This window comes from Macrobrachium nipponense, chromosome 19 (assembly GCF_015104395.2).
Source record: "Macrobrachium nipponense isolate FS-2020 chromosome 19, ASM1510439v2, whole genome shotgun sequence".
NCBI lineage: Eukaryota > Metazoa > Arthropoda > Malacostraca > Decapoda > Palaemonidae > Macrobrachium > Macrobrachium nipponense.
Genome location: NC_061088.1, coordinates 44,935,499 through 44,949,008, shown reverse-complemented (window position 1 = coordinate 44,949,008; position 13,510 = coordinate 44,935,499). Strand labels below are relative to the sequence as shown.

The 13,510-nt window shown below is 35.4% G+C and overlaps 1 protein-coding gene across 2 annotated transcripts in view; it reads left to right on the top strand.

The window, feature by feature from the left end:
• The window catches only part of LOC135216783 (enoyl-CoA hydratase EchA19-like), a 346,923-nt gene extending 333,681 nt beyond the window's left edge, over positions 1-13,242 (top strand). For both annotated transcript variants that reach the window (XM_064252275.1, XM_064252267.1), the window contains one exon: positions 12,960-13,242. In XM_064252275.1, the coding sequence (XP_064108345.1) occupies positions 12,960-13,058 (99 nt within the window). In that variant the 3' untranslated portion in view covers positions 13,059-13,242. The remainder of the gene's footprint in view (positions 1-12,959) is intronic.
• Positions 13,243-13,510: the final 268 nt, after the last annotated feature.

The following is a 13,510-nucleotide window of genomic DNA, read 5'->3' as shown; positions in this document are numbered from 1 at the left end:
ATAGGGCTAGCTGTGAATTCGCGAACTTGTCGACATGTATGACATTAGAAATAATAAAAAAAAAGTTTAACACTACTTGGCAACGTCACGTTGAGTCTGAGAATATAGACGATACAAAAAGGATCATGTTGCATGAGAGTTGAGCACCACTGTACATTTTCGGTTGAGTAATGAAGTTGGTAGTGTACAAATTGTTCCTTGTCCTATAGTTACAGACAAACTGTTGAGGATTAGTCTTATGGTAGATTTATAGAAGAATAATCCCCACCTGTTTCCTAGTTGTGTAACTACCAGGAGTATGAAGAGGACTACACCTGCAAGAGAAGAGACTGAGGATTTACATACTCAGGAAGGATCCAGTGATGGATCTTTGAGCTTAGAAGAATTGTTCCAGTAAAGTGATCTTTCCCCTAATGATGACCAAGAAGAGATTTCCCACGAAGAAGAAGAACCTATTGTTCCTGAAGAGATTTAGAGTAGTCAGAGTGCTCCTGAAGATAGTGAAACTACAGTAGCTGAGTTAGCAGATATTAAGAGTTCAGCCCATGAAATTGGTCATGTGACGAGAGAAAAGCTAATGGAACTGCAGAAGAAGGATACATCGTTAGGTGACTTGTTCTTCAGGGTTGTTGGTAAAGAAGAAGTACAACATACTCCTGCATGTTATTATCTAATGGAAGGTTTGCTGGTGAGGAACCATAGACCTGCATATATACCAGGAGACGCTGAATGGGGCGAATATCATCAAATTGTGATTCCAGATCCATTGAGGAAGCAAGTGGCGGTAGTAGCACGCGAATCTGGATATGTGGGAATCAGGAAGACTGTTGAGAAGATTATAAAGTATTTTTTCCGGCCAGGAGTTCACAAAGATGTTAGCAGGTTCTGTCGAGAATGTCACATATGCCAGATTGCTGGAAAACCAAATGAAACCATTCAGAAAATCCTCCTACGACCCATAGAAGTTAGAGGAGAACCCTTTAGCAAGGTGATTATAGATGTGGTTGGACTATTTCCAAAAACGAAGAATGGAAATGAATATCTGTTAACCTTAATGTGTCCTTTGAGAAGGTATATCCTAATGAGATCCACGTTAGAAGCATATCTGCCGAGGTAATTGCTGAGAAGTTGGTGGAGTTTTCTCAAAGTTTGTAATACCAGAAATTGTGCAAAGTGATAGATGAACGAACTTTACTTCTAAATTGTTCCAGGATATGATGAGCTTGTTAAGGGTGAAATAATAGTTATCAACTGCTTATCAACTAGAGAGGTTCCACCAGATATTGAAAAGTATGTCGACAAAGTATTGTTTTGAGTAAGGAAAAGAATGTAGGGTTACCCTTAATATTGTTTGAAGTTAGAGATGCTTATCAAGAAAGCATTAGATGTTCACATAATGAGAGATTTTTGGTCAAAAAGTATGAGTACTGTTGAAGATTCATGCAGAAAATTAGGAAGAAAATTAAAAGGAAATCCAACAAGAATATGTGAAGAACTTGAGGTAAAGGTTAAAAGAGATTAGAAAATTCTCATTAGAAAATATGAAAGTAAGTCAACAGAAAATGAAAAAGAGATACGATGCTAAGGCTCAGCTAATAAGTTTTAGTGTAGGTCAGCAAGTTCTAGTGTTCTTACCAGTAGAAAGGTTTCCCCTTACCAACAAATTTCAAGCCCTTACGAGAGAATAAAGAAGTTAAGTGATCGAACTTATATGATTGAAATACCAGGAAGAAGAAAACAGCAGAGGAAGATGCATGTGAAGCTTTTGAAACCTTACATCTCAGAAAATGAAACTGAAACAGTGTCAGTAACACAGACAACTTTATCCACGAAAGATAAAGATGGCTATGGATTAGGAGTTGAAAGCAAGATGAATAATTTTTTAATTTTTGAGAATTTGGAGGATAACCAAAAACATCTGAGTGTTGATCAATGAGGTGAATTGAGTGAGGTGATTAAGAGTTTCACAGAAATTTTTGCTGATATACCTAGGCATACTGATCTGACAAAGTATAAGATAAAGATCAGGGAAGATAGAAAACCTTTAAAACAGAGAGCTTATCGTTTATCAAATTATCATCGAGATTTTTTGAAGAATGAAGTTGAATATTTGTTGCAGTATGGATTAGCCAAACCCAGTTCAAGTGATGAATATACCTGCAGTATTCCAGCAGTTGCTAGGAACATCTGAAGATTCTAAGGAAAGCGTTCAACAAACTATGGCAACCTAGAAAACCTTGGATTTGAAGTTTGAAAAGGCCTTCTCGCTCGAGTAACTGCAATCATACAGATTATCAATAATGCTAAAGAAAAAAAAACTACTAAGAAGCAGCTACCCTATGGGAAAAATTCGTAATTAAGAGGTGAGACCCAACTCTCCACCAAGTTTTCGAAGTTTATAATTCGACTCAGTAAAATTAGAACCCATTTCTGGAATGAACAATGTAATTGCAGATTATTTATCCCGTTGTGAATTGGTGGATTCAAACCCGGGATAAATAATACTCTTGGGGGAGGAATTTCATGATATTGCCTTGTAAAATGTATAGCCCTCCCAGTATTGATATGTTTAGCATTCTAGTTATTCAGTATTCTGAGTATTTGTGATAATTATTGTAGTATTGTATGTAATATTTATGTAGATTTTATAATAAGATTAACTTAGATTTACTAAAGAATAATACATAGGAGAAGAGGGATCTTTATTCAGAACCAACTATTCATGTTACTTACCTCATGTTGACATAATAGCATTTCATCACCGTATGATTTTGTCCATTTGAGATTAGGAGCTTCGTTCTATCTTCTTTTGAAAACCTGTCATCACTTAAGAAACTGAATTCATATGGTTCGCCTTGGTTTTTTGTCCAAAGCACATGGCAGTTGTGCAATGTTTCATTAGGTTGCATCAACCATTTCTGAACGTACCTTGATCGGTTGTGTCATTCTTCATTATTTCGTTCCTTACACGTTTCAGCATAAAATCTCATCAAGCATTTTCAGGAAGTGGCGTCATTTTGTTTCTTTCCTAGAACATTCCATAACATCATTTAAGACTTTTATTTTCGATTTAATACAAAGTTATTGTTCTGAGACTGTGTAGGGTGAGCGAAAAGTTAACCATAAAGAATCCCTCTCTCTCTCTCTCTCTCTCTCTCTCTCTCTCTCTCTCTCTCTCTCTCTCTCTCTCTCTCTCTCTCTCTCTCTCTCTCTCTCTCTCTCTCTTTTTTTTTTTTTTAAAGGGAACATATAAACTTCTAATTTGATTGTAACATTGCAGAGGGTCTTGACCCCAAAACGTTTCACCATGTAATAATGTCATGCATTTTGGGATTGAGTTATTCTAAAGAGCATTTGCGCTGTTTCTCTCTTTAGTGTCTGTTAAATTTCATATAGAATTGCGTTTGTGTATTGATTTGTGAAATCTGTACAGATGTTTTAATCGTTTGTCTCTTGCAACAGCGCTTATTAGTGTGTTTTAGGTAACAGCACTTATTGGTGTGTTTTGGTAACAGGCTTATCGAGTGTTTGGTGAATTTTGAAGGTGCAGCAGAAGTAAAAATTTGAAGCACGTGGTAAAGTGATATTTTTACCGTTTTTAGTCGGTTTAAATACTTGCTTAAAATACTTGGTGAATTTATTTCATTTTTCCACATTTCTATTTTCTGTTATGTGAATTGTGTAATTCTTTTAAAGTTTTTTTTTTTATATTCTTAGTTTTCACATTTTATATTATGGTAAATTTGATACATTTGTACATTCTGTGTTTTCATGTTTTTGCATTCACAATTTGTTTGTTTAACTTTCTTAAGGGTTCCTTAATAGTTTAACCTTGAATACTTAATTTTCACATTTTAACAATTTTGGTAATTCTCATTTACTTAGATTCCTTTTCATGTCTTAAGTATTTCTTAATAGATTAAAATTGACTTCTTTATAAATGTATCTTTTTTAATGAATTCAAGAATTCATTAAAAAAAAAAATTTTTTCAAGTAATAGTAAATTCCACTTATAAATTTTTATTTTAAAAATATTTTTTTTTATTTACAGTTTTTATAACAGCGTTTCATTTATTGACCACCAGTAATAGGCTTAAATCTGTGTACATGCCAAAGTGACTGGTTGTGCTGTTCCTTCGATTTTCTTGAAGTTGTTTAGGACAGGGAAGACAGTTGAAGTTGTTTTATGGTGTGAGGGCCTTTAATTAATTTAAGCCTATATGAATACCTCACACTTGTGATAACCTTGGTCTGTTTTGAAAAACTTAGTCTGATTTCTCACATATTTGATAAAGTTTTTCAAGGGATCAGTGTAGGCTTTAGAGTAATCAGTTATATTTTATCCGTTATGAAAGTTCAGGTATCTGGTTGCTATGAGGTAACTTTGAATTCTATGATTGATTAGTATAATAACCATGACAATATATAAAAAGTATGTGTAAATATGTTGAAGGCCCCATATATATTGCATAGTAGCATGGACAATATGAAATCTCTGACCAACAGACAAGACAACTGCAAGAAATTAACTTAGGCACTGAATTAGATCCTGAACTACAAAAATAAATTTTATTTCCCAAAAGATAAGCAAGATTCTAACGTATGAACTAAGCCCCTACCCTCCAGCCCTCTTAGAGGCCAGGCACATTCTTTGAAAGGTAGACAAACCTCAGCTTGCTCAGGAAATTCGAGACCATGCTGCAGACTTATCAAGTGAGGCTGTGATGAACACTATTCTTAAAACAGATTGTTACGTGCTCTTTGCTCTATCGTTTACCATGGAAGAAAGGCGACTCATATAATGCAATAGCTGAGTTTTATGCAGACCTCACTATAAGACATTATGGACAAGTGACAGTGGCTAGGGAAAAACCTTTTTGTCTTGCAACAAAAACAAGGCAAACATGATTGCTCTCATCAGCACAGCGGATGTTGATATTGTTAGGCAACTGTTGAACGATCTCATCATTGCACCACAACGTTGGTCGGTGAGGATACAGGTATGCTGATCTTGCTCCATCATTACACCAGAACAGACTAAGAGATCATCTACTTCCGTTCTGACGAAAACAAGCAGTCAAATGAACACAAAGTGTATAACATTAACCTGTTAAAAGAAACTTTAGGAGACGATGTGTGCAATGAGTTGCTCTCTGTACATGCCTACTCAGGCTGTGATTCAACTTCAAGGATTTTCTGCATTGGAAAAAAAGTCAGCCTTTCGGAAATAAGTGAAATCTGATCTTGTCATGAAGTCCTGTACTAGTGCATTCATCCTTCAAAACAAATCTCAAGAGGACATATCAAATCTTGGAGAAGACCTGATGGTTGATCTCTTTGGTGGCAAGTCTAATGATACGCTATCATCACTGCGCCATATCATTTTCATCAAGAAAGTGGCAACTGCTGAAGTATTTGTCACTCCTGAATGGCTTCCACCAACATCACCTGCAACAAGGTTCCATAGCCAACATGTGTACTTTCAAATTATGGTATGGATGGGGATGGAAAATGAAATGAATCCAACTGATGGGGATGGAAACAGGAAAATGATCAGTTAATTCCAATTGTGACCCAAAACAGTGCTGTGCCTGATGATGAACTCTAGAAAATTATCCATTGCAACTGTTCGAAGGGATGCAAATCCTCTCGATGCAACTGCAGATGCTATGGACTCCCCTCCACTGCTGCATGTGGCTCTTGCCAAACTGAAAACTGTGACAATCCAAACAACACTCAAGAGAGCGATACTGAGGAGGAGGATGACACTCAAAACTGAACGCTCTAAAACTTATTCTAAGGACAAAGGTGTTTGTGCATTAAATCTTAAATTACACTATGTGATATAAAAAATGGTTAGAATGTGTTCATTTTTGACGCCATGTTGGAGTTTTGTTACATAATATATTTTTTTTTATCTTAATGTGTTCTTTGCCCCCCAAAACCTAAGAATAGACACCAAAAGCATCAAATTTGAGTTGATAGTTGTACAGTTATGATCATTAAGTGGTTTCGGCAGTCGTCTTGGACGCCATATTAAAAAACACTTTTCCGGGTGTCCTACTTTGGTAAACTTTTAGTATGTTATAAAGTACACTAAAACCCTACCAGAATCAGATTAGAAACCTTTTGTAGCAATTTTTTTAGGGTTAAACTATTTTGACCTGACTAGTGAATTAATAGAAATAAAAGTAAAAAATATTCGTTGGAACTCGACACACAGTAAACGGACTGATTAGAGGAAGTTCCGGGCTAACTGAAACAATTCCCACAAATTAATATAGTAAGACACACTTTTCTCCAAACCCTGACATATTTGTTCCACAAATTAATAGTCAGACAGTAAAGAAATTCGTCTCTTCATTCCGTAAATACATAATCAGGGCTTATCAAAATGTAATAATTGGGCTCACAAAGGCTAACAGAGCGATAAAGTTCCTGTCAAAGAGATATGCCCCTATTAACACATAGCATAGAAGAACAATAAATCTTATAAATAAATGACAAGTATAAATCAGTGCAAATAAAATATTACATAAAAGGGTTCACTGCATCGGCACATAATAGAGAAGGATCTAAGCACTAAAAAAATAACATTAGTGAAAACGAGTCACTTCTCTATGGCCATATTTCAAAGTTTCTCGCCACCCTTCATCTTCACTCCAATGTTGGTTATATGGAAAGCTCTAAGGGAATGTTAAACATGACGCACGAACGAACAAGCATTCTCGTAAGACAACTCCCATTAGATGATGTCACGGTCACATGTTTTTTTTTTTAAATAAGTTATAATTACAACTCATACAATATCAAAACAGATCGGTACTAAAACCAGTAACAAATTCTGAGCAGTAACGTTTTTGGATAATACTTGTTTTTCCTAATATTTCTTTGCAAAATTACAGTTACTATCATAAAAGATAAGAATTAAAACCAACAGTAACCCCTGGGTATAATATAAAATAAGCAAACATAAAATAAGACGTCAGAGAGAGAGAGAGAGAAGGAGGAGGATGATGAGCCAGAGAGCGAGATTTGGGGAGAGAGAGAGAGGGGAGAGACGAGAGAGAGAGATGAAGAAGAGAGAGAGAGAGAGAAGCAGTACAGTGTTTCCCCGTATTCGCAGGGGATGCGTACTAGACCCCCCAGCAAATAGCTAGAATCTTTAAATAATTGAAACCCCAATAAAAGCACTTAAAACCGCCTATTTTGTTAGTTAAAACTCAAGAAAAAAACCACTAAAACTGTTTATACCTGTTTTTTAATAGTTTTATCACAAAAAATGCTTTTTATGATGAAATTGATATAGGAAGACTGGAAGTTGTGTACATTTCTCATAGAAAAATACCGCGAATACACGAATTTCATGTGAATAAGGGGTAGATATGATCCATAGAAAAGTCCACAAATACTTGAGTCTGAAAAGTTGCAATTAGTGAATTTGTGGGCTACAGAAGTAATGCAACCTCTTTCTGCCTGATTCCACCAAATCAATGTCCCGTAGTATTGCTACTCAACGTGAGTAAATCCGTCAGCCGCCTAAAACCTGTTATTACTAATCATTTGAGTATATCCATCCATTAAGGGTTAATTGTAATTATGATATTGCAATGACTTAACCAGAATATGTGTCATCAGTTGCTCATGAGTGTATCATTAACAAGCACCATATTACTAAGTCAGATTTGTAATTGCTTCAGTTTACAAATTGAAAACAACACAAAAACAAAGTTGTAGATTAAATATAAGACATTATTTAAAAGTTTGTATATTAGAAGTATAAGACTTTTTAAAAGTTTGTGAAGTAAAATAAAACTTGTGATAAGTTTGATTGGTAAAGTTATATATATATTTGCTACGTAAAGTCAGTGTGTAACCTTAGCCTACAGGCCAGCATGCTTGTGTGTATTTAAATAACGTAAATTACGCACTTGCTGTGCACCCCTTCTCTCTCTCCCACTCTCTCTTTCTCCATTTACAGCATTTTTATTAAAATTTATGTAGTACAGTAGAGCATTGTACTTAATACAATAGATTTCAAGCAGTTTTATTATTTCTTATACAAAAATATGCCACTACTCTTGTTACTCTGGAGCCTTATGAGGCAGTAAATATCATTAACATTTTTACATCGGTTTTTTTTTCTTTTGGCGACGGGCTTAGTCTTGCAACAGGTTCTTCTCAGATTCTTCTGTTATGTGTTTTTTATCTAGTCCAGGTTGTCACTTGTGCCATTTTTCTATGATTTTGAGGCCTTTTCACCGGTGTATGTTCTACTACTCCATATCTACTATAGCTCTCCTCCACTTATGAAATGTCCACTCCACCACAGTCATTTGAGACCTAGATTCATAATCCAGCCTCTAGAAGCCACATCTCTCTTGATAGTTTTCTCATATATATCAGGAGCTTGTAGGGGCAACCATATTGCAGTTAAATATGTAATTGGAAATCCTGAACAAAAATGGCAAAACTTGCAGTAAATATGACGGTTCTTGATGTGGACATCAATGACATGATATTTTTTTTAATCTTATCTATACAGATATAACAGAGTGTAAATGAATTTTTGGTTGAGGCCAGCTGGCCATCTGGAAGAAAGTGGGTTGAAAATCTTTCCATGACTTTGGCATTTGCTCACCTTGAAATGAGCAAGCGAACGCAGTGTGTAGTTTATTTCAACTCAATTTATATGCGTACGTATGAATTACAAGTACTTATACTCATAAGTACTATTAATTCATATGTACGCATATGATTTTCAACGCAGATATAGAGAGACAGGTGAGAGAATGCGTAGTAAGTGCATTGCTATGCGTATTTTTTTATTAATTTCCTTCGTTGTGTGTTAGCATTGTGAATATGTCTGTTGTATCGATGTTTTGATTTTAAGTACTCTTCAGTATGCATAGGATAATATTTGGGCTAAGATTTTAGGAATTTGATAATAGAATTGTGATATGTAATTTTTATTGTAAATGAATGACAGATTAATATAAGCGGATATACATATGGCATTTTGAGTAAATATTTCTAATGCAGCAGGTAAATTCAAATAAACAACGACTCTTTGGTCCCGGGGGTGACGTTTATGACGGTTTTTGTTGTAATAATAGTAGTAGTACTTTGGGTAAATAGCAATGATATTGCAACATTATGGAGTTTGGCTGGATTCAGATATATTGGTTGTATACAACATCTTGGTAAACTTTAGCCTACCAGATATCTCAGTACATTTTAGATGGCAGCAGTGTGCAAGTTGTGCTCTTTGGGACAGATTGCTGTTGGTTGAACTCATTCTGGTGTACTTCTCCCAATTCATGGGCAGCAGGATAAAGTACATGGCACTGAATGACCCCTCTGGCCAAACTGCAGGGTCTCATGGCCCACATTTCATACATTCACAAGATAACATTCACTGCACTGTCTCATTCAAATGGACTTAAGATAATTCAACTAAGAAGCTAAAGCCTTTGCAGGCATATTGCCTTCTTCAGTTAAAACAACATAGAAATATTGGAACTGATTCTGGAGTTCAAGATCTAATGGGCTTTCCATATGTGTGCAAATGATGTGTATATTTCCTTTTCATTGAATTGTCTTGATGAACAGGAAAAGTTATAATGGCCAAGATTTAGTTTATATTTGAAAGTAATAGTGAAGTCAGTGGCGGATCTAGCAATCTGTCATGGGGCATTAGGATTTTAATATATATATATATAATATAGATATAGCTATATATATTTATATATATATATATATATATATATATAGCTAATATATATATATAGATATATAAATATATATGCCTATTATATATAGTATATATATATATATATATATATATAAGCTATATATTAATAATATATATATATTATATATATATATATACGCGTGCGCACACACACACACACACACACACATATATATATATTCAGACTTAATTTGCATCATATGCATATATATTGTATGTACTGAATTAAAGAAGTTACAAGGATTAGGATGTCTCAAAGACTTATTAGTCCATCCGAGGAGACATCATATGCTCACTTATCTTTAGGAGCAGATTTTACAATTCATTCACAGCGTTGTGATGATTTTGTCTAACTTTCTTTTGAACTATCCTACACTGCTGCTGTTTACAACTTCTGGTGGTAGTTTATTCCATGTTTCACATATCTTGTATGTAAAGAAGTTCCCACAATGTGATGTGTTGTATCTCTTCATTTCTAGTTTACGTCCATTATTTCCTGTCTGGTTTTCGTTTAATGTGAAGAGGTTACTGTCTACTTTTGTTATACCTTTCAGTATTTTGAATGTCTCTATTAGTTGCCCTTGCAATCGTCGTGTTTCTAGGTCATACATGTTCAGGCTGTCTAGTCGTCTTTGGTGACCTATTTGCCTGATGGATGGTATTAACTTTGTGGCTCTTGCTTGTACCCCTTCTAGTCTATTCATGTTGGTAACCAAAACTGTACTGTATATTCAAGATGTGATCTAACTATTGCTCAGTAGAGCTGCAGCACCGTTTCCTTATTTCTGTATTGGAACTGCCCCATTATATATCGCACTAGTTTCTGTGCCTTCTTATCAGCTTTTATGCATTTTTTGTGGCTTTTAAGTCCTTGGTACATTAACTCCAAGGTCCTCTTCTTGTTGTACACTATTTATGTAATTCCCAAGCAGCATGTAGTTGGCATGCAGGTTGTTTTTTTCTATTTCTCCAGGTAAAAAGGCATTTGCCATATTTTTGACCACTCCTATTTCCCTTAGATCATTTCTTAAACTTTCCTGTGTATCTGGGTCTGCTGCATTTACATCTAGTTTGGTGAAACCTACAATCTGACCATTCTGATTCTACCCCATTTATTACGACTCTGTTTTCTTTTAGTTAGCCAATCTTCGAACCAGTTTGCTATTTCGGGGGCGGGGGGTGCACTTGTGACAAGCTCCCCCCTCCTCCTCCTGAAGTCCGCCACTGAATGAAGTGTATAGGAGTGTCATCCATCCGATGTTTGAATCTGAGATGCAATAATGGAATTTATCAGATTAATGCCTGGAAGATATAGCTGTTTTAAGAATTAGTTTGACGATTCCAGTCGTGGGTTGTCCTTGAAAAGGGCCCCAGGCATGCTACTGGTTTGGCTGCCAACATAATAATGTAGTCTTGGCTCTAACATATGGTTTAGGCCAGATGTCACCAACCTTCGAAGCTAGAACAGACATTTATTTAGGGAATTATAAAAATGTAGTACCTTCAGAGCTGCAATAACAAAAATGTCCTTAGAAATTATTCATATCTTATTAAAATTCCATAAAATTTATGCCTATAATACGCTTTTACAATTGAATAAAATTTAATCAAATAGTCTTAAGAGTGTTGCCTAATTTCTTTGTTTTAAATGGATAAAAAAGTATTTATTCAGCGTTTGGAGCTGCACAAGTGTCTTGAAAGAGCCGTAGGTTGGCAACCCCAGGCTTAGGCTTACAGCTGTACCTTATTGTGTTGGTACCCTCCCCTTTGGGGTTAGGTGGATGGAACTTATAGGTAGTACCTTTTTAAGGATTTCAAGCAATTTTATTATTTCTACAAAAATATGCCACTACTATTGTTACTCTGGAGCCTTATGAGGCAGTAAATATCATTAACATTTTTACATCGGTTTTTTTTCTTTTGGCGACAGGCTTAGTCTTGCAACAGGTTCTTCTCAGTCTCTTCTGTTATGCGTTTTTTATCTAGTCCAGGTTGTCACTTGTGCCATTTTTCTATGATTTTGAGGCCTTTTCACTGGTGTATATTCTACTACTCCATATCTACTACTGCTCTTTGCCACATATGAAATGTCCACTCCACCACAGTCATTTGAGACCTAGATTCATAATCCAGCCTCTAGAAGCCACATCTCTCTTGATGGTTTTCTCATATATATCAGGAGCGTATAGGGGAAACCATAATAAGGTTAAAGATGTAATTGGAAATCCTGAACAAAAATGGCAAAACTTGCTGTAAGTGTGATTGTTCTAGATGTGGACATCAATGACATGACATTTTTTAATCTTATCTATACAGATATAACTAATGGTACTACAGTGTGTAAATGAATTTTGGGTTGAGGCCGACTGTCTGGAGGAAAGTGTAGTTGAAACAGCCATTATAGGAATTTAGTTGAATGGCAAAAACTCTTGGAAGAGATTTGAAATTGAATAATTGTAGAGTAGAGAGAATAGCGTAAAGGATATTAATATGATTAATTTCTGTTCAACTTGGTAATAGCCATTGAAAAACATTCCCAGAACGCATCCTGGCTGCTTGGCAAAAATTGGAAGTGTGTTCCCCTGACTCTCAGCCCCTTCTCAAAACTCATAACTTGACCCCTGCAGTTGCTTAAAATTGTATTATTTGTGGCTGATCTGTAAAGACAAGGTACAACCCTGTTGAGAAAAGTCAGGTAATTGAGCTCTGCCTCCAGATTATTATGCTGTTAATAGCTCTATACCCCTCCTTGACATATGGGATTTCTTTCTCTTCAAAAGTTGAACCAAGGACTGATAAGTTTACTTCTAACATCTGTTGGTAAATGTACCTATTTGTAAGTAAAACCAGCAAATTATATCCCTCTAGCTCAGTGACTGATTGTGGCTCAACCTTTCTGAAGGTTAAGGCAATAGAAGCTGGTTTTAAAACTTGATGAGAAAGTTAATGCTGCTCCCAGATTGCACAAAATATGCAGTTTAAGAGATAAGAGCATGACTGAAAATATTTGTTAAACTTGGAGTTTATTGTACAGTCCATACACGACAAACTAGAACGATCTTGTAGATCCTAGACTGTGGTAATAAATTAGGTAATTCAGAGTAAACTAAAAATAATGTTCATCAGTGTCAGAGGTCATCTATTGTATTTTTTGCAGATAACAGATGAAATTCTTAACTTATGAAATTGTTTGTGCTTCTTTCAGGAGTCAGTCGCTGGTGCTCAGAAGTTTGTTTCTGGAGTTGGAAGACATGGAAAGTTCCATATAGATGCTGACTTTGATGCTACAAAATCAAAGTTATGAGCCTTGTGATTAATATAAGTACTTTTTTGAGCTTTGATATAGCATTGTAATAAGAAATAAAGTGCTTTAGAAGGATTGTACACAGTAAATAGTGTTGCAGAAAATTTGAAAGTCAAAATTTACTAAGTGCATAGCATCAGAGTATGAAGTGTGAAAACTCATTTTGAATAAAACTGAAAAATAATTGAGTGTTTTCCTTTTATGTGGCTTGACCTTTGGCCAAATCTGTTGTGGTGGTAGGCTTGATAGCAAGATAGTTAACTGGTGGCAGGTAAGTGAGAGTTTTGGTACCGCCACAGAGGGTCAATAACAGCTGTATACTTGTAGGCTGCTACTTAGTTTCGTTAGCTACCACCAAGGTAGTGCTACAGTCTTCCAGTCATCTTGAAAAACCGAGAAATGAAATAAGCGTTTAGTGTGTGTGTGTAGTTCAGTTTTTTCAGCAGATTATT